The 20924-nt window shown below is 34.9% G+C and overlaps 2 protein-coding genes across 2 annotated transcripts; one reads left to right on the top strand and one right to left on the bottom strand.

Annotated features, from left to right (window-relative positions):
* Positions 1 to 10245: 10245 nt before the first annotated feature.
* On the top strand, positions 10246 to 13801 carry LOC121265048 (protein trichome birefringence-like). The gene is made up of 5 exons (XM_041168497.1): positions 10246 to 11480; positions 11947 to 12139; positions 12283 to 12476; positions 12586 to 12744; positions 13071 to 13801. Exons 1-5 carry the CDS (start codon positions 10465 to 10467, stop codon positions 13423 to 13425), a joined length of 1917 nt encoding a protein of 638 aa, XP_041024431.1. The 5' UTR covers positions 10246 to 10464; the 3' UTR covers positions 13426 to 13801.
* A 3204-nt stretch (positions 13802 to 17005) lies between these two features.
* On the bottom strand, positions 17006 to 19251 carry LOC121266516 (homeobox-leucine zipper protein HOX11). The gene is given in 5 exon segments (XM_041170365.1): positions 17006 to 17540; positions 17672 to 17751; positions 17862 to 18082; positions 18085 to 18180; positions 18452 to 19251. Coding segments are annotated over 5 exon segments (1032 nt in total). The 5' UTR covers positions 18756 to 19251; the 3' UTR covers positions 17006 to 17209.
* Positions 19252 to 20924: the final 1673 nt, after the last annotated feature.

A 20924-nucleotide genomic window follows, 5' to 3' on the forward strand; every position in this document is an offset into this window, starting at 1 on the left:
AAGCACCTCATATTCCTAAGCGTGCCTGTGACGTTCGGCTGGAGATCAGGATCACTTGAAGATAGAGGAGCAGGCCACCGCTTTCTGCTCCTCATAATTATGAACAGCAGCGGCCTTAGATTTGAAGAGAAGATCAATATGAACGAAACTTTGAGCATTTAGCATGCAATACTAGAGTCGTCTAGAAGCTAGGCTGTATTACTAATTCGGGCATCGATCGCTGACACCTCAAGATCATGATCAGGGTTTAGGCATTAGGCATTGGGGTGCTGTGTTTTATTGCATCGTTTAAAAAACATTTTGTTTTGGCACGGTACGTGCATGGACGCGGAATTCTCGGACAAAAGTAAAGGAGGTGTGCACCTTGTCACTTATACGGAATCATCTAAATGTCGAAAGATGATGAAATGTTGCAAAAAAAAGAAAATAAATTCTCCCTAGTTTGTTTATTATTAATTTATTGATATAGCCCTCTTATTTTATAACGTATTTAGAGTTTTAAGCTATTTAATTTACTTGTTACAACTGGTTTCTTAATCTAGCTATTTATTAATTAACACTGCTGCGGTTAATCAAATCAAATCAAGTACGTAGTACCTCAGATTATGACTTGCTAAACGATATTTTGTGGCACACAATGCCACCGGCCATGTTGAAACTTGAAAGCCTATTGGTTTTTATTTTATTTTCCTTACAAGCAGTACTATCGAAGAACATATTTCGTGTGGTTGCAACCAATTTCTTATTTCCGTAAGAAATTCAGTAATCGCACTCAGAACCCAAAGCCCAACACACCAAATCATGATCTCAGAAAGTAGCTAGACAAAAGGCCCATTTCGCCTAATCGAGACCTTACTCACAATGTAGAGAAAAGGCCCATTGATGGTCATATTTCTTCTTCCTTACTGTAAACATTCTAAAGCCAGTACCACTTCATGGGCAGTGCCCACACTACTGGTAATGTGGCGACAATTGTTTCCTTCTGACATATTGCAATCTTTTCTTTCCTTCAAAAATTGGTGCTGTGCAAACAGGAGGTCATGATCTTCATTAGCTAGCGTGGATTTCACTCTATTCTGATACTTTAATCCACTCCAAAAGTGCCATTTTAATAATTCTGCTTCTGGAACTTACGAATTTATCCTCTTTTTGTCACCCGTACTACCACTACTACTGCCTTTTTCATAGATAGGTCAATCTAGCTGCCTTTTTATTTGTTAATCTACTTATCATTGCGCTATATATTTTGGAAGTTCATCATGTCGGCAACTCGCGGTTCTAAGATCATCATTCAGTTAATTAAAGTTGATATTTTTAAGTTGCATGTTTCCAGCTGCTTGATGCATATTAATATATATATATATATATAAATCATAAGATCACAATGAATTATTAGAAGAGAAAGCAACTTCTTCATTAATTAGTAGTGGGGCAGATCAGCCTGCATGCATGCTATTTTCTTCTTTGACTCATGATAGAGATTAGAGATATTCAAACTAGTGCTTGCTTGCCCAGAAAACACGTTCCAGTCACTTTTACGGAATATTGAAGTGATTTGCTGCTCACAGCTAGCTAGCTAGCTAGGATGGTCACTTAACATTAATTCATTCGATCTTTTTCTTTAATGAATTAATTAGTAATTAAATTCCAGTACTCTTTACATGAGTTTAATTTTGTTTAAACGAATTATGGAGATTAATTTAACACGTCGGTATATAACAAATATTAATATTCTTAATCAAAGAAATTAAGTACTAGCTTTTGTTTACCGAATCAAATGTGTAGTAATTCAAGTAATTATTATGACACAAGCATAAATGACAGTACTTAATTCATTGTGTTCGTCTTTCTTGCTTGTTACTCTTCAAAGACAGTATATAGGGTTATGGATTGATCTAATACGTCTGAATGTTACTGAGTGGTATGGGGCCCCATTTTTATGATCTGGACAAATTCTGGTCGAGTACGTGTCTTCATTCACACTCATGATGTTCCATCCCATATGTATGTATATAATATGTCTATATACAAACATATTAATGGATGCCCCTCACCATAGTTTATTATTTGCAAGTGCGGACCGGGCAATATTATCAGGATGATGACTAGGGTTAATGGTGGTGGTTGGAGCTAGCATATAAAAGACTGGAGTGATGATAGAATATATCTGTAGAGGCAGCTGACATGATCATAACTTCGTGAAGGAAAGAGTGGGACTGGGAGTAGTGGCTTGTGATCTTCATGATCATGGACGAAACTCAGGGGTAGGTGTACCGTGTACGTGAAAGCAAAGGCATGCATGCAGCACGTACAGAAGAATTATATATAGCTTGCCTTTTTTTTTTCTTTTTTCTTTTTATAGTTTCTATATAAATCCAGTACCCAAGGCAACATCTCATGACATGATCATGAGTCTTCTTCTTCAATCTAATCATACCGATTACTTACTTTAGCTCAACTTTTGTGGTTAGGGCTGATCACATGATGACTCTTCTTGATCTTTATAATCTAATATCGAGATATATATTGCCTTTTGACCGTCCATGCAAGACGTGAAGGCGTTGTGTTGAGCCGTCCATCTTCAAAATTGTTTCTCAAATTATTCATTCTTCCTTACGTTTCGGATCTCGAGCAGGCCAGGCAGAGCAAAAGGTGAAGTCCATGCACCTACAATCCCTCGTGTGAATGAGTGGGATCCTTGCTATATATATTATATCACTGAAAAACACTTTTGTCCGCCGTGATACACTAGATTTTCTTTGCGCTGTTATAAGCTGTAATAATATAATTAATTTATAGATATAAGTTTGTGGTGGACAAGCCTCTTATAAGTTTTTTTTTTATCTTTTTCTTTTTTTTAAAAAAAAAAAAAAAGTGGGACTAACTAAAAGTTTTGTTTTTTCTTTAATAAAAAAAAAGCTGTAGCTAAGCTTTAAAATTATTTTCATTTCTTTTATGTAAGTTAGTAAATAAATAAGGAAAATGATACAATTACAACTCTTTTTTACTACTGTTATATAGCCATGTGTTAAATGAGAGATATTTTTTCAAAACAACTTATAAAAACAACATTACTTTACATAAATATCTTCAATTTAACACATGGTTGTATAAACTATAGACACAAAAGAATTTCACAAAGAGATCCCATACACTGATGTGACAACACTGTCTCTGCTTTTTTTTTTCTCAATCCCCTCCTCCAGTGCCGCCACCCCTGCCCTCTCTCCACATCGGCCATGGTGGTCGGGGATCACCTCAGGATGGGCAGAAGACACTAACGATTCAAGTGGCATCGCCGGCGTGGAGCTCACGGCAGCTCGCCGTGCACATTGGTGGTCAAGGATGGCATTTCGCACATTGTTTGTGTGGTCGACCGCGTGCCACTAGGTGGTTGGGGTGACAGGATTTGAGCTGATGGCTTATCCTTTGGCCGTCTGTGGTGGTCGGAAACCACTCCAAGAGGACAAACAACACCAGTGAAGAGGGATAGGGGGAGAAAGCTAAGAGAGGGAAAGGGGTAGGAGGGGAGGCACGAGGGAGAAACCAAGAAAAAAGAGAGAGAGACGTGGCATGTATCAAATCAGTATGTGAAATCCTTTTATAGAATTTTTTTACGTCTCTTGCTATCTTTATGATTATAAAAAAAATTATAAGTGTATCATTCATTACTCAATAAATAAATTTATTTGACAAGTCGCTCTCGGCTCGATCGATCGGCTTTCAAAATAGATCCAAGAGTGACATGCCGTGTTTGAGAAAGTGCCCAACGGACCAAAATGGAATGATGCGCGAGAGAGAGAGAGAGAGATGGGGATCAAATGGTGCAGTTTGTCGTTTTCCATAGTCGAACCTCCAAATTTACAATATAGTTGTAAAGGTGTGTATTATGTATACATTCACGTCGGTGGATAAGAGTTGGTGGATGAGTTGTATACGACTTAAATGAACCCGACCCCTTTGCATGTTCAGAAATAGTGAAGAGTCCTTTCATCGTTGTCATTTTCCTTTCTCATAAATGCCGATTTAATGGTATAAAAATGGGAAATTAAGATGGAGGGATAAATATATTATAACGTTAATTAATAGCGATGAATATTGTTACAATCACTTCGCCATCCAACTTAATCAATATTCTCTTTCGCTATCAATAATTATATTTAAAAATCTTTATACTATACATTACTCGCATGTTATAATTTAATTTAAATAATAAATTTTAAAATTTAAATCTTACAAATCAAATTATATTATGTGAATAATGTATAATGTAAAAATTTTCAAATAGTACTTCTCATTCGCAATATACAAACTTAATTAAGTTCTTAATTCTATATATATAGAAACGTATATATTTCATACAAGTTGTGCCCATGGTTGAGACTTGAGAGTATTATTAGCATTTATAATTTATTCTGTTTCCTTAGAGAAGTGCCAATCAAAATATCGGTAGATGGAGGAACGCAAATATATTGTTAATTTGAATGAATGTAATAAAGACAGCGACGTTTTTTTTTTTTTTTTTTTTTTTTTTTTTTTATGTCTAAGCACAATATTTACGAAAGCAAATTACACACATACGTGTCACTAATTATTTCAGTTTCTGAATAAATATATTTGGCGTTTCAGAGTATTTCATAAAAATAATGATATGATTGCTACTTTATTACTATCAATCTATTACTACATATCTACTATTTATTTAATAAGATAATAATTCTATCACTATTCATTTTATAAAAGAAAATAATTTACACATAATATTTTTTACAATAATTTACATAATTATGTTTTAAATTAAAGATATTTTTATAAAATATTTTATAAAAATAATATTATTTTATAAAAATATTTTCATTTTATAATATTATTTTATAATATATTATATAATGTATTGTATATCATTACTCTTTCGTAAACTTCTGATACCGAGCTCCCGACATGACAAATAACAAATGTCAGTCATGTGTAACTCGCTTTTGTAACGGAGTCTGTATAGACAGATCATCACGGTTTTCTTATAATTAATACCCTTCGTTCACTAAAACAGAAACTGCAATTTCCTATAATAAAAAACAGACTTTTTGTTGAAAAAAAAAAAAAAAAGGAATGAAATTTCTTCCACGACCGAGCTATGTACTATATATATAGAGTAGTAATATAATTTTGCATTCGATTTGATAGTCATTATTGTTGTTTTTTTTTTCTTTTTCTTTTTTATAATTCCGAAACTTATGTATTTCTCTCCGCATTTAGTATTTTTTTAGAAGAGCCAAGGTTCACTTGTTTATGAGTGACCTCGTCTCAAATTTTATTAATAAACTCTTACTTATGACAGAAGAAAATTATAGTTACAGATTGACACCTAGAATTACAAGATAAGCAAGAAAGTTCCTAAACCAGGTGTCAAAATTATTGGAAGCCTCTAACTAAAAGAAAAAAAACATCAAGACAAGACTACTAAAATACTATAAAGAAAACCATTCTTGTAAAAGAAACCACAAACAACGTTAACTCAAAAACATAAAATCTTACCAATCCAATCTGAGGACAAAATGCCACATGAAGATGACGCTAACAGCAACGCAAAGATGGCAAACCCAATATATCCAAACGGATTAATCCTCGAAGCAACCTAAGCACATTCATGAAAAATCTCCATTCAAAGTTAAGACCAGTCGCACCACTCCGAGCCAACCAATCATCAACTTTATTTCTCTCCCTATAAACATGTCTAACTATGCTAACCATAGTTTTATATGCATGATTGAATTGATTTTTCAAGGTCGCTTACGTATTTTACTTTGGAATATTATTACTCCAGGTAGCATGCAATGCATGGTGTTCACAATGGACTTTCAACATAGGCATATTTTTACCAAACCCATGTCGTTTTGGATTTTCTTTTACCATGCATGAACATGCACTGGATGCTCTGAAACGCTAACCCGCGATATGAAGGGAATTGGTCGTGATATTAATAAAGAGAAATGCTTTGTTTTTTCTTTAATACATGGGAGGAGAGATTCGATTCCAAAATGTTGTCAATTGATCCAAAAAATCTTAGCAAGAGAAATGCTTTTTTAAGTACAAAAAGATCCTATAAAATTAACTCATAAATTGATATGATTCGATGTAATACGTTAGATTGTAAAATTATTTTTATTGTAAAGTAGATCTAACGTGTCATATGAAATGACGTTATGTCAATTTGTAAATTTATTTTCGTAAGTCGATCTCTTTGTGGCTTTAACACTTCTCATTAATAAATCGGCCTCCCGATTGATGTACAGTAACTTTTATTTATTTATTTATTTGCTTTCCACTTAAAAGTCTTTTATTAAAGTCCAAGTCTTATATATTTTATCCTTTCTTAAAAAACATTACGCTTAGATGTCATTGTTCAATTAATTGTTAAATACAAATTGCACACATGATAACTTGTTAACTATTATGGAAAAATGCATGCATGTGCATGTATTAAAAATTAAGTTGTACAGTTATATGATATGCACGCTCCGCACTATCAAAGTAAATAAATTTGAGTTTCAGACTAACAGATTAATATTTTAATAATAAATCTCACTAGTTAAAAAAAATATGCAAAATTTACTCACTAAATGTATAGTTAGCATTATTCTATATCAACAAATCTATTCTCTATATATAATGCTCACTGATCACTTGTTCAGATTTTTCAAAGTGGCTACAATGTAAAATTTATCTAATTCTTCCGTTCTTTTTTTTTTTATATAAATAATATTAGATACAGGTCTCAAATAAACAAGTTTTATATAAATTCTCTGTAAAAAAGTGTATTTCACTAATAAAGAATAATTTTTTTATATTTTTTTAAATGTGGTTCACTTTTTTTATAAATACTTGTATAAGATTTGTTTATTTAGAATTTGCACAAATTATTTCTTTTTTTTATATAAATACAAGCACTTTGTTCTTGGTCAGTAAAATTAAATCACAATTATTACTTAATAAAATAAAATAAAGATTAATATTATATATAGTTATAGAGTAGCAAGCATGGTACAATGAATCTCATATTTATTATTGGATAGTACTACTGGGACCGATAGTCCCAATTGATGGTGAACCAATGCAGTATATTTTTAGAATTTTTTTTTTCAATTCTTTCAAGTATTTTTTTTATATTTTTAAATATATTTTTTTTATTAAAAAATATATAAATTAAATAATATTTACTTTCTTAATTATTAATTAAAAAAAATTTAAAAAAAATCATCGGTCAAACATCGGTAAACCATTGGTTAAATAAGCATTTCCCTTTATTATTTAAAAAAAAAAAAATTGCGCACCACTTAGCAAATATCTTTACATAAAAGATGATATGAGAGGATGAACCACAGACAGAGAATCCAGCAATTATTTTGCAAGCTGACGCGTATGCCCAGAAGTCCAGCGAGGTCCACGCTGAGTCGTACGGAAGATCGTACGACTAATTTATTAACAAGTCTTGTTAATTTAAGTATAAATTATTAAATTAATTAGAATTGCTTCTTATTAAAATCACATCAGTCGTTATCTATTTGAGATTTTTCTCAAGAGGGGATTAATTAGAATATATCAGTGGCAGTCAATAATTTACGATTATTTAAAGTGATGTTGTCATCACGTGCATTGGAGCTGTTTTCCATATTTTAAAGAAATAAATTCTTACAAAAGGTTGGATCGTTGATTCATTGAATGAATTCAATCTTTATTCAATAAAATATATATCAATCCATTCTCAACTCTTTACCATTATTCCAAAGCAATATATAACATTTTATTTAAAATTTTTATGTCCAATCATTTTTTTATATTTTTTATATATTTTATTAACGTGGTTAGTTACATTATTTTTTTAATATAAAATAACTGTTTTAACTAATCATCTTAATAAAGTGCAAGAAATACGTAAAAATAATTATATGTAGTATAACTTTTTTTTTTCCTAATTGACTCTATTTGTTAAAGAAAAATGCTACTCTTCATTTATCTTTTATTTTATCTTCATTTATATATGTTGATACGGTATATTTTAAATAATTGTTTCTATTAATAATTTAAAATGTGCTGCATATAATAAATATAATTAAGAGTAATTAAATCTAAATTAAAAGAAAGAATATCAAACTACCTGAAATAAGAATCTTTGGTAGCTTACAATTTGCAAATTCTTTGCCAATTAAATGCAGTGACGCAACTAGTTACTTAAACTAATTGCATGCACAGTACTATTTTCCCTTGAATTGATGCCGGTTGCTGTTGATAATCCCAGCATCTTTGCTGCACGTGACACTTACCATGCATTCTTTAGCCCGTAGCATAATGTTTTCCATGCATCTTTTTGTACGATGTAATGAAATCATGTTTGCAAGTATTTTCTAGCGGTTAGCTAGTAATAAGTAATGTCCTTCTCGATAAGTGAACATGTTATATTGTTTATAAGAAATGTTAGTATGTCAATTGAGTTTGTTCTCTCACTTTGATTATTTATGTATTTAAATTTTTTTTTATTTAATGATTAAGAAAGTGATTTTTAGTGTATTGATATATTTTTTTTATTTTTAAAAATATTTAAATATGTTAAAAAATATAAAATGAAAAAGAATGAAAAAATAAAAAGATAAATTTGTACTAGATGACACGACAAACAGTCATTGCTAGACGACAGCCTCGCACTAGTCATTATTTATTTAGATCTGCAATATCCCTAATCTCTCTTGTGAATTTATTTATTTATTAATTATTGACTAATGACACTTGCAACCTTTTTACAAAAATGGTTTATCACCGAACTCCAAACTTGAGTACGGAAACCATCAACAACCATCACCGAGGATCGCAGCTTCGACCAAAAAAGAACAAAACAAAACGAATGGGAGAATCGCCAAACACAAGCAGGGGATATCATTCATTCATAGCAACTTTCGGTGGTGCTTTTTACAAGAAAAATGGTATAAAAATAACAAAAAATGAAAAAATAATTGGCGGTGCTTCCAAATATATATAACACCATTCGTTGCAACTTGCAGCGCCCGATCTGTGAATTTTTTGTTTTGTTGCTGAGCTTTGCCTTGGGTAACGGTCGGATCATGGGAGCGTTGAAACTTGGAAGAGTCAGATCACCAACCTTTTCGGACTTGTTTGTTTTTAAAGATGGGATAAGATAATTAAAATTAAAGTTAAAAAATTAAATAAAATATTATTAAAATATATTTTTAATATTATTTTTATTTTAAGATTTAAAAAAATTAAATTATTTATTTTATTTTATATAAAATTTAAGAAAATTATAATAATAAAATGAAATGAGATATTTCTTGAAAACAAACGAGATCTTCATCTCTGTAAAATTTTGGATCGCACGAGCTATGTATGATTTACCAATTCTTCAGGTGAAGATTTACTGAAGTGTCACAATTTACTTAAAATGAAGAATAGTTAAGTAAAATTAAAATTATTTTTTAATGAAATGTCATAATTATATTGATTGATTTAAAATAAATTGTAAACTAATTATAAAATAGCTGTAGATATATCATTATCCTTTATAAGATATTTTGAGCTGCTGCGAGAATAACAATCAAGTAAACTTACGTATCAAAAAAGAAAATCCAGTCAACTAATATCAGAAATTAGTTTTTAGTTCTGATGATGTTAAGATCCAAACTTAATACCAATCTTATTCTCTCGCCTCATCCCTTCTAAATGATAAACTTATCAAAAGAGAGTGAATGATTGATGATATCCAAAAATAATTTATCAGATTAAAAACTCTTTGCTATTTTAAAATAATTTCTTTATAATAATACGTAAAAAGGCGATAAAAGAGTGATAATTAAATCGTTATAAACAATAATTTGCTTAATTTATACTAAAATATAATTTATCTATGAGTAATTTTATATCCAACAATAAAATATGTAAATGTTACGTAATTATTTTAAAAAAAAAATATGATGAATTATTAAAAAATTAATTTTTTTTATGAAAATTTTATATTTTATTTATTTTTTTAAAAATTATTACGGAGCAATTACAGCGAATATTATACGTGTGTGAAACGTGTAATATTTATCCGTTTATTACAGGAACAGTTTTCTGGGTGAGACGTATGTACCTTCATTTTTGCTAGATGACACGTGTACAGTTATTCAAGGTGAACGGCCCCACTTTAAGAGTGGCAGCTGTGGAATTAATAAGACAACAAGCACACTGAACACCTAACTTTCCCTAGTGACGAGAAGAGTCGTCCACTCGGAGTAAACTCAACCCCCATCCTCTCTCTGTCTCTCTCTCTCTCTCGGTGCAGTTTATTCACGCTCGCCATAATTCTCCATCTCTTTCTCCGAATTCGGCACAACTCTGTGTCACTTTCTCTAACCACTCTCTTCCACTTTAAGGTCTTGGGCAAAATAGGCAGAACCAAGAAATCCCTCCTCCATGGCCGAGGCTAAAAAGTACATCCCCATCGCCGGCGGGAGCTTGATCTCAGACGTCAAGAGCCTCTTCCCCATCCTCAAAACCAGAAGAACCGCTGTTTTAGTATATGGGTTCGTGTTTGCTTTTGTTGCTTTCACTGTTTTTTTAGCTTTCAGTCCCTCATCCAACTCTTCCTCTCCTTGGTTCATCAACATTTTCGGTGGTAGTAGTACCAATAGTAGTACGGGTTCAGCAAGTGACTCTTACAGATCTCAATTCTCTTCTATTTTCTCAAACTTCTTCCCCGACAATTCGTCCGCACAACAGCAAGTTGATAACTTTTCTTCTCCACAAAACAGTACCTCTAGATCTAGTAATACTGCATCCCAATCTCCTAATCTCACTGAAGAACCTTCCACTGTGAAAAACAATACTCAACGTTCAGTAAATTCTGGTAAGGGTAAACTCCCAAACTCAAATCAATCTAAAATTGTTGCTCCGGAGGCTCCGGTGGCTGGCAATCACAGTGCAAGTCTGCCGGTGAATTCAGCTCCTAATGTGGATAAAGAATCACTTCTTGTGAGAAATCACACCCAAAGTTCAGAGAATTCTGATAAACTGAAAGTTTTGAAACCAAATCAGACTACCGTACCCACCCTTAAAGCTCCGGTGGATCCAAATCAGAGTGCGATTCTGCCGGTGAAATCAGATTCTTCTGAGAAGACAAATTCTGGAAAAGAAGTGAAAGATGTTTTAGGGAAGGGTGAGATGTCGAATAATACGGCTTGGCTATCGAAGAAACAGAGAAATGAGACTAAACCAGGAGTGTCGGCGAAGCAGGGGAACGATAGTTTGGTGGAGTCTTTGATGAATTGCGATTTATTTGATGGGGAATGGGTGAGAGACGATTTGTATCCGCTTTACAAACCCGGTTCGTGCTCGCTTATCGATGAGCAATTCAATTGTATTCTTAACGGCAGGCCTGACAAAGATTACCAGAAAATGAAATGGAAACCCATGGGATGCAATCTCCCAAGGTATGTGGCGTAATTGTATATTTCTGTTTTTCTACGACAATTTAGTTTTTACCGTTATTACGATATTTTTAACCTTAAAAAAATTGGCTTTCAATTAAGATTCCGGTTCTGTTATCCTGAGATTGGCGTGTTATAAATAGATAAACCTTGTTTTTACTGTTAGATGGTTTTTCTAAGCTTTGAATTAATATATATATATATATATATATATATATATATCATTTAAACTAATAATTGAGTTTGGTATCCGAGGCTTGCTCTGCTTTGATCAGATTAGGTAGTGAGTTCCAGCCTTTCAGTTATTGATAGTGTTTTTATTTTTGGGCTTTGCTCTACTTACGGAAAAAAAGAATGTTTATGGGCTTTGTTCTATTATACCTAGAACATCTATTGGAAGCGATTCATGAATCTAGTTTTTGGGTTCGTTTCTTTCATGAGACAGATTTTGATGGATTGTCATATGTAGGTTGGATGGAAGTCTCTTGTTGAATTTGTTGAGAGGCAAGCGGCTAGTTTTTGTAGGTGATTCTCTGAATAGGAATATGTGGGAATCTCTTGTTTGCATCCTGAGGAACTCGGTGAAAGATCAGAGTAAGGTTTATGAAGCAAATGGGAGACACCATTTTCGCGGGGAAGCTTCATACTCTTTCATATTCAAAGTAGGTTTAATGACAGACCTAGTTATTCGTATACTGCATTAATTTCGTTATTTTATTTAGCTTCTGCATCATTTTCTTACTATGTGATCTTCATCTTTCTTCCTTTTTCGTGTTGTTTCGGGTTTGGAATGGATGGAGTGTAGGATTATAACTGCTCTGTAGAGTTCTTTGTAACTCCTTTCTTAGTTCAAGAATGGGAAATGCCAGACAAAAATGGAGCGAAGAAGGAAACACTTCGGCTTGATTTAGTGGGGAGATCTTCTTATCAATATAAAGAGGCCGATTTCATTATCTTTAACACTGGACACTGGTGGACTCATGAAAAAACTTCCAGAGGGTAAGTTCAACTTCACTTGTATATTGATACTGGCTGAAATTTGTGCGAAAGGATATATTAATTTGGAAACCTGTTGGAGTCAACTGATATTAACTAACGAAAATTGCAGGAAAGACTATTATCAAGAAGGAAGCCATGTCTACGGTGAACTGAATGTTCTTGAGGCATTTAGAAAAGCTTTAACTACATGGGCCAGATGGGTTGATGCCAATATAAATCCATTAAAGTCTCTGGTCTTCTTCAGAGGTTATTCTGAATCCCATTTCAGGTAATCTAAGAGAAAAATCAATTGAAAGTTGGTGATGCCTATTTTTTTGGATGAATAAATTCAGGCAAGACCGTTTTGGTTTATTTCCCCTAAATACACCTGATCATTTGAAAAAAATATATATTGTACAACATTTTTTTTTTTCTCCCACTTGTAAGTCTTCTTAGATTAACAGCATTCAAAGCCCTGTAAACGATAACAATATATATATTAATGAAAAAGACTGCATATATAAATGAGCCACCTTTTTTCATCTGTAATGTGTTTGTAATTCGACATCATTGAAGTCGCATCAAGAAAATGATTGGCTTTTGTCTTCTCTTCAGTGGTGGACAGTGGAATTCTGGTGGGCAATGCGACCAGGAGACTCAGCCTATTAAGAATTTAACATATCTGAGGCCATACCCACCTAAGATGATGGTTTTGGAGAAAATTCTTAAAGGGATGAAAACTCATGTCACCTACATGAATATTACAAGAATGACAGATTTCAGGAAGGATGGCCACCCTTCAATATATCGGAAGCAGAAGTTGTCGGAGGAGGAAAGGAGATCACCAGTTAGGTTTCAGGACTGCAGCCACTGGTGCCTTCCCGGGGTACCTGATGCATGGAATGAGATTCTCTTTGCCGAGCTTCTCATTGAACAGCACAAGAAGCAACAACAGCGGAAGAGATCTTAGGTAAAACTACACAGACTTTGGGCTGCATCTTCATTTTTACGAACCATTAAGTTGTAATCATACCAATGTGAAGTATAGTTTTTTTTTTCCCTTTAGAATTATAGTAGCAAACAAGATACGAGAGATGACTCGAGAAAGAGTGTTTTATCTCATAAATTATGAAGGAGAGTGTGAGGTAGGAAAAAAAAATGAATATTCTTGGAAGAGGATGTCAATCTGTTCTGTAATAAAATCTCTTTGTTTATATGAAACGAAAGAAGGGAAGGGTAGAGTAGAGGTTCCAACTCAAGGTTTAATTTGTTGTTGGAAAACGGTCTCCCTGCATCCACTTCATATTCTTATAAATAGAGCCTCAAAAGGCTTTGAAGATTGTAAATGTCCTCGACTCATGTTGTTGTTGTTGTTGTTGTTGTTTTTTTTTTTTTTTTTTCCCCTAAAGGAAAAACCCTTCTGTAATTATTCTTCCCCATCCCTTCGCCATTACTTTTTCCTTGTTGCATTCATGCTGTATTCGTTAAAGACGTGATGGTTTTAACCCTTTCATGCCGTGGGATCCTTACGGTGTCCCGGACGACGATTAGGTGGTTGTTTCATGTCCATTTTGTTTACGTAGAAACTCTCTCTAATCAATCATCTTCAACGAAAAAAACCACCAGGACTCGGAGGAAGGAACAAGCCCCTTCCTCCTCATTTCTCTGCTATCCCTTCTTGCTCCTTTTTTTTTTAACTCGCTACCCAGAGACAATAATCACAAGTCATCTGAGAGAGAATTAAATACACACCGATTTTTTCCCGACTGTGTCACATGCGATGCTAGAATGTTAATCATAACGTGAGAAAATTATTGAATGAATCTGACTGTCTGTTGGTGCTTCTTCCTGTTGTAACGTCTTCTGCCTACTGCCATCGAAAAATAGCCATTATTGGGGGACCAATAATGCTCAGCCAGGGACATAATACAAATTTATTGAATTGAATTTTGGGGGGAAATTACCAAAGATGACAGAATCGAGATCGTCTTAAGTCGGTCAGTGTGTAGAGCACCTAATAAATTACTTGTATGATATAATTTGATTTAAAAAATAAATTTTAAATTTTAAATATTACAAATTAAAATTTATTTTTTAAATGATGTGGATAACATTACAAACATTTTTTTTTCCCTTTTCTTGTAAACTAATTTTATACTTTTTGTCGTGAATCATTGACAAAATTAAATCACACGACAAAATTAGTCGTGGATGGATGTAATTGAAGCTGTGTTCTGCAATGATATGGGGGGCCTTTTTCGTATCATCGTTTGCTCCACTGTAAGACTAAAGAGTAGTGTTGTTTAGGCCCATCATCTTGTTTTTGTCCATAACATTTATCTATCTTCCAGAAATGCTAATTAGTTTATAATAAGCATTATTAAAAAAATATTGCCATGTAAAACTCGGGCCTCCATTCGTAAATATAACTTGACTTCTCTGCTGCTCAGCCTCTAACCATTTTAATTTTCTGAAATATGTAGGATCCAAATAATTGCTATTTCTTCTTATCGACGTAAACGAGTCTTTGGACTGGTTGGGGTATTTAAACTGATATGCAATCTGTTGCTAAATAGCTGAAGCCTGAAAAGCTCAGTTCAAAGTTTTTAAACTGCTCAGCCTGAAACTCCAAGAACATGACTCGTTGGAAAATCATTTCACCTACATCTTCTAGGTCTGATGTGGGACCTCGTGTTTGAATTCACCTATATTTAGCTGTTCCATGCAGAAATCAATCTCAGACAGGCATACACGGCAATTTAACTTTTACTACCTAACATCAAATTTGCTCCTTTTTTCATGAATTTTTCAGTTCAATCCCCCTCATTTAAACATATTCAATGCCCCACCTCCCTTGTCTTGCCGAAAGGTTTCACCCCCATCAAGAGGTTCCCCTCACGGGTGTCTTGAAGAGGGCAGTATTCCTCTATCTCCCCCTCTCCAAACACAGCACTATTTTGGAATCCAAAGCCAAAATCATCGTGCATGCAGCACTCGCCAACAATAATCATCATGAGTCCCTCTTAGCCTCAACCATCCAGTTTTACGCCCAATTCGACAGGCACACATAGTGCTACTGTTGGTTATGTGATATTTGCATTTTTAGAGGGGGGGAAAAATCTCAACTTCCTAGTTCTTTAGTGGCAGCTCCGTGCCTCCCATGGCAAATCGTGCTACTGTTGCCTGTGGATAACTAGAAAATGAAAAATGGTTTCGGCTTAGCCTTGTTTTCGTTGCATACCATACTGAATTGCACTATTGCATAGTTTAGTCGTTATCAGCCTTTTTGTGTAGTTGCTTTAGACAAATTCAATTAATTGTACCTTAACCGACAATGCCTGAATGTATTTTGTCTTTAACTTTAAGGGATCTCTCTCATTCAAATGATTGGGCCATAGTGACAATATGCAAATGTGATTCTCTTCCAATTTTCTCTTTGATAATGTGTAAACTGGATCATCCAATTTGGCAGCATTGCATTAATTTGCACTGCTTTTGAAGGAACTTTGAATCAAAAAACAGTGATTCCTGCAGAAATTAGCGTAGTTGTCAAGGTAAAGTCATGATTTGTTAGACAGTCACCAAATAGTAGAGTAGGAAAAATTATTCATACATGCATGCAGAGATGCACATTGGCGAGGTATGGTCCATATGAATGCTAGCTCCTCCTACGGCCTATGACTTCCACGTGGTGGATAATGACAACGTACAGGGAAAAAAACAAAACGGAAAAAATATGAGTCGACATTGGACGAGATGAGTTTTACAATACTCCCCAATCCCATTCGATCAGCACCCCTATTAACGTGATAATATTCGTCAACTAATAGCGGAGCTGCAAAATTCTTGGAACAGCAGCTGTCGCTACACGTGGTTTCAGGAAGTAACAGATATGCATATTTACATATATATATATATATATATATATATATATATGCACATCTTATAACTAATTAAAAATAATCACGAGAGCTTCCAGAAAATTGTTCCTTTTGAACTGGTAACCCTTCAAGTTAAGTACATCAACTTTATCACCCAATTATATTAAATCTGTGCCATGGACGCGTGCAATGCTAATTTACCTAAAGGTTACATCGCCGACAGCAAGGCTGCAGGCAGATTGCAAGATCGAAATCTTTTCCCTAGTTTGGCAAGTAACTGAACCTACTCTCACATCCTTAATTTTTCTGGCAAGGGTGGTTTCAACTTGTTTCATTTGTTTGCGTCACTTTTTCCATCCAAGACAGACCGAAAAATGAGCCATTTATTACATAGCTAAAGATTAAATGGGTCATGCAGATCCTCACCAGCAAAATTAGGATCACAAAACAACTGTATAATAGGTCTACTAAATGGCATGGCGGCATCCAAAGTTCAGACAGATAACATGCAAAAATTATCTTCGCAACATAAATGGCATCCAAAGTTCGTTCGTGCTGAGGTCCCTCTAGTTCTTGGGCCCCAAGTCCTTTGTTATGCATTCTCAGAAATAAAACACAATGCAATCTTTAACAACAACAACTAAAGCAACAATTAAATATAGCATTTTGTAACAAAATCTTTTGTATTTTTCTCATGATCAATCAACAAATACCCACCCTTCTCATGTATTCCCCAACGAAAAACTCCATAAACAAAGAAACTAACCACGAGGGACGAATTGGTCGCAACGGGAAACAGGAAAATGTTCCAAGCCAAAAAGTATATACAACTGGAAAAGTGGAGTACATATAGGAGTAGTAACATCGATGATCTCAAGAAGTAGGCTGGTGGGCATGGTGCATGTGAGGTTGTACTTGATATACTCGACCCTTTGAAAGCGACAAGGCTGCAGCTGAGTTTGTGGTGGTGGTGGTTGTGGTGTTGGTACCAGTGGCATTGGAAGAGGTGGTGGTGGTGGCTACGCGCTCACACGAGGGGCACATGGTGAGAGTGGTGGCAGGGAGCTGCATGTAGAATGGTTGAGAGGTTTTCAAAGCTCTTAATTCCTGCAGTTCCTTTTGTAACCTCCTATTCTCCTGTGTCAATGTCTCACAACATCTCTTTAAGTACTCGCAATCTACTTCTGTTTGCTTTAGCTTCGTCCTGTAATTTTCATATAATTTTTCCCAAATAGTAAACGTACGTAAATAAAGACGGAATCGGAAATACAAGCAAATCAAAAACTGGAAAAACTACCTCATTAACAGGGAAAAAAGAAAAAAAACCTAGAATACCTTGCTCTTCTGTTCTGAAACCACACTTCTACCTGCCGAGGACGAAGATTTAACTGTTTTGCCAGAGCAAGCTTTTGCTTCTGTACAGGAAACAACAAATGGATGAATTAACTGTTTCTAAAGACCCGTGTAATCCAAAAAGAGTCTAAATGATACGCATAAAATAACTGGCTTTTCAAATTGGCCTTACAGGGTTGAGAGTACTGTGCTCTTTGAAACTCTCCTCTAGGAAAGCAGATTGCTCTTTGGAGAGTCTGAGTTTCTTCCGTGTAGATCCGTTTTCCTCATCATCACTAGCTCTTGAACTAGCTCTTTCAGTCTCAACGTCCAAATCTCTCTTGGTTCGTCCACCGTCCCTAACACTGAAATCCATCTGAAACGATGAAACTGTACTGTTCGGAGAGGACAGATCCGCCCATCGTCTACCTCGTCCATCGCTATCGCCATCGGGAAGCGATTTACATCCAATCCTCTTCCCATGCCATCTGACGAACCCGGTTCAGACACCACTGTTAGAAGCAAATACATGTTAAACCAAAAAAGTGAGTACGAAGAACCTACCAAAACCCGTATATTGAAAGCTGACTCGATTAATTAGTTTGCTTAGCGAAAAATCAAGAAAATAAGCATCTTTGGCAGCGTGCGGAGAAACTTTGAAGAGAACAAGAAACCAAAACCGAAATCATAGTTACTTTACTTTTCCAGTCTTTCCCACCGTTTTCTTAGAAACTAAATAGAGTTATAAACAAACATACGCGTATAGGGCAAAGTGGGCATTACAGTTATCAGTAAGCCAAGGAAATCGAAGCTGTGCTGGAGGCTGGCTGCGAGGAACAGGAGAGAAAGGTAGAAGATCAAGCTGAACAGGTGGATCTGAAGAGATTTTTTTGTCACCCTCAGCTCTGATCACTTCTCTCCTATCACCAATCTCACGGGTGTCTCTTTTCTCGTCTGAGCTTCCACTGAATCCACTTCCAACGCCCATGCAGAACCCTAGAGTAGTACCACTGTTTGACATCTTCGTAGTTTTGTCAAGAAAAGCAAATGGCTTCGGTGCATCGCCGAGACTCAAAGCTAGCTCCATGTTGAACTAAATGAGAAAACGAACCACAAAGGATGGTTTACACTGGCTTTGGATTGTGGAGGAACAACTAGGAGTTTAAAAAGAGACTATCCGATACCCTTTTTTTTTTTTTTTTTTAATGTAAACACACAAACAGAAACCCTAACAACTGCCTTTTTATTTCTTTTTGCCTTGCGCGAGTAAAGATTGACCGACAAATTCAGGTTGACAAGCGCACGTGATTCTATTTAATTATAAAGCGGTTCACAACCTAGGGAAGAAAGACAGGTTTTGTCTAACGATCAAGCTTACCCTATAGCCAGTTGGGTTATAAAAAGAGTAGAAAAATCGAATATTTTTCACTTTTTTGTGGTGAAAAGAAGAAAAAGAAAACAGAAATAGAGAATTTCCTTTTATCAAGAGAATGTTTTATTTTAGATATCTTTTTTTATCACGGCACTAGAGAACCCTTCTGTTTTAACTAGAGGAAACACACCAGGCTTGGCCGCTGGCATGCATTCGTCTGTTTCCAGGCTACCTAATTTATGCTGGAATATTTGATGATGCTTCTTAAACTCCTCCTTTAATAAGTGAACACTGAGATTTTTGCCAGCAAGGATCGACTACATTTGTGCAGATGGATGGAGAAAAATAAAGACTGTTTAGTAATTAAAGTGATTATTACTCCTGAGTGTCACTAAATTATTGTGTTCTTACCAACAAGGGCCACATCATAACAATGAGAAAATGATAAGTCATCCAACGGCTGCCACGGCCCTGTTCTTTCATTGACTAAATGGATATATTATTACCATCATTAAATTGATAATTAGAGAAAATGAATAATGATTTCTTACCAAACTCACAATTATTATATGATATAGCTAGCGCAGTACTGTTGCCTTCTTTGTTTTCAAATGATGGAAACCAATTAAGCCCCCGCCCCCTTTTTTCCTCTCTAATCCTTTGCAGTTTTCCGAGTTAAAAGTGTTATATTACTGTGACGTAATTCGATACGAAAGGACTGATGGCTCGGTCCGCTGACTTACCAATCAGACAGTGCACCTTTACTGGTTTAACCCACGTGTCGGGCACTAATTGCGTGGGTCACAACCAAAGGTAGTAAGCGTGATGCGTGGACAGTGGGAAAAAAAAAGACAGAGAAAAAGAACATTGGGAAGGATTTAGTCGGATTGGCACGAGAATTTGACCATAATAATGTGTTCTACTCGGGCAGACAAAACGACAATCTTTTCCTACTTGAAGGAAAGTTCTGTTTTTGAGAGAAACAATTTTCATGGCATAATTGAGGGTGGCTAGCTTTCTAATTTGCTAGAGCTCAGAGCAATGAAATCCCCGAACTACCACCACCTGAAAGCCATCGTCGGGTCGACATGCATGTAGGTATCCAATGAGTTGTGTACGTAAGAACTGGGTCCCAGCTCATCGGGTTTTCATTTATGGTTGTAGTTTATTGTTTTTGGGTTGGTGATGTTTGATTTAAATGAGGAGGGTAGTGGTCCCACGCGCGTGGGTTAGCTTTTTAAACAAAGTCGTGATTAAAATAGACATCTAGAGGATGTGACCAGGTCAGATATGTCATGCTTTTGGGATCATTGCAATTATTGAAGTCATGCAGGCTTTAATGATAAGTTGAGAGAGAGGGGGAGAGAGATATGGGTGAATTATTGGGTGGGACCCTGGGAACCGTGGGATAAAGGTGACCCCATCCAAAAGCCACCCCAACTACTACTTACAACATTCCTAATCACCATTTTTTTTTTTTTTACAATCATTAAGCATACATATGAAATTTGTATTAGTGATTTGGTCAAGAGCATGGACATCATGTCTTATATATATATATATATATGTATATATATATTCATAATCTTCTATTACACTTGCTTATGAAGTTAGCAGCTCAAGATGACTAAAAATATGCATGATATCTCCTCTCCTCTCAATTCAGACAAAACACGTTAATACCTTGTTTAGTTACTGATTTCTCGTGAAAAATGGATTTTCGTTGTGGTGATGGGGGGTTTGTCGAGTCTAAAGTTTCAATCCTGGAATTGACTTCTCGAGAGGAATCTGGCATGAAAAGTCAGGATATAATCAAATGACATTCATGACTTGTATATTGGATACCCTCAAAAAAATCTAACGGTTGTGGTGATGGGGGGTGTC

Source organism: Juglans microcarpa x Juglans regia, chromosome 5D (genome assembly GCF_004785595.1).
Source record: "Juglans microcarpa x Juglans regia isolate MS1-56 chromosome 5D, Jm3101_v1.0, whole genome shotgun sequence".
In the NCBI taxonomy this organism is placed as follows: Eukaryota; Viridiplantae; Streptophyta; class Magnoliopsida; order Fagales; family Juglandaceae; genus Juglans; species Juglans microcarpa x Juglans regia.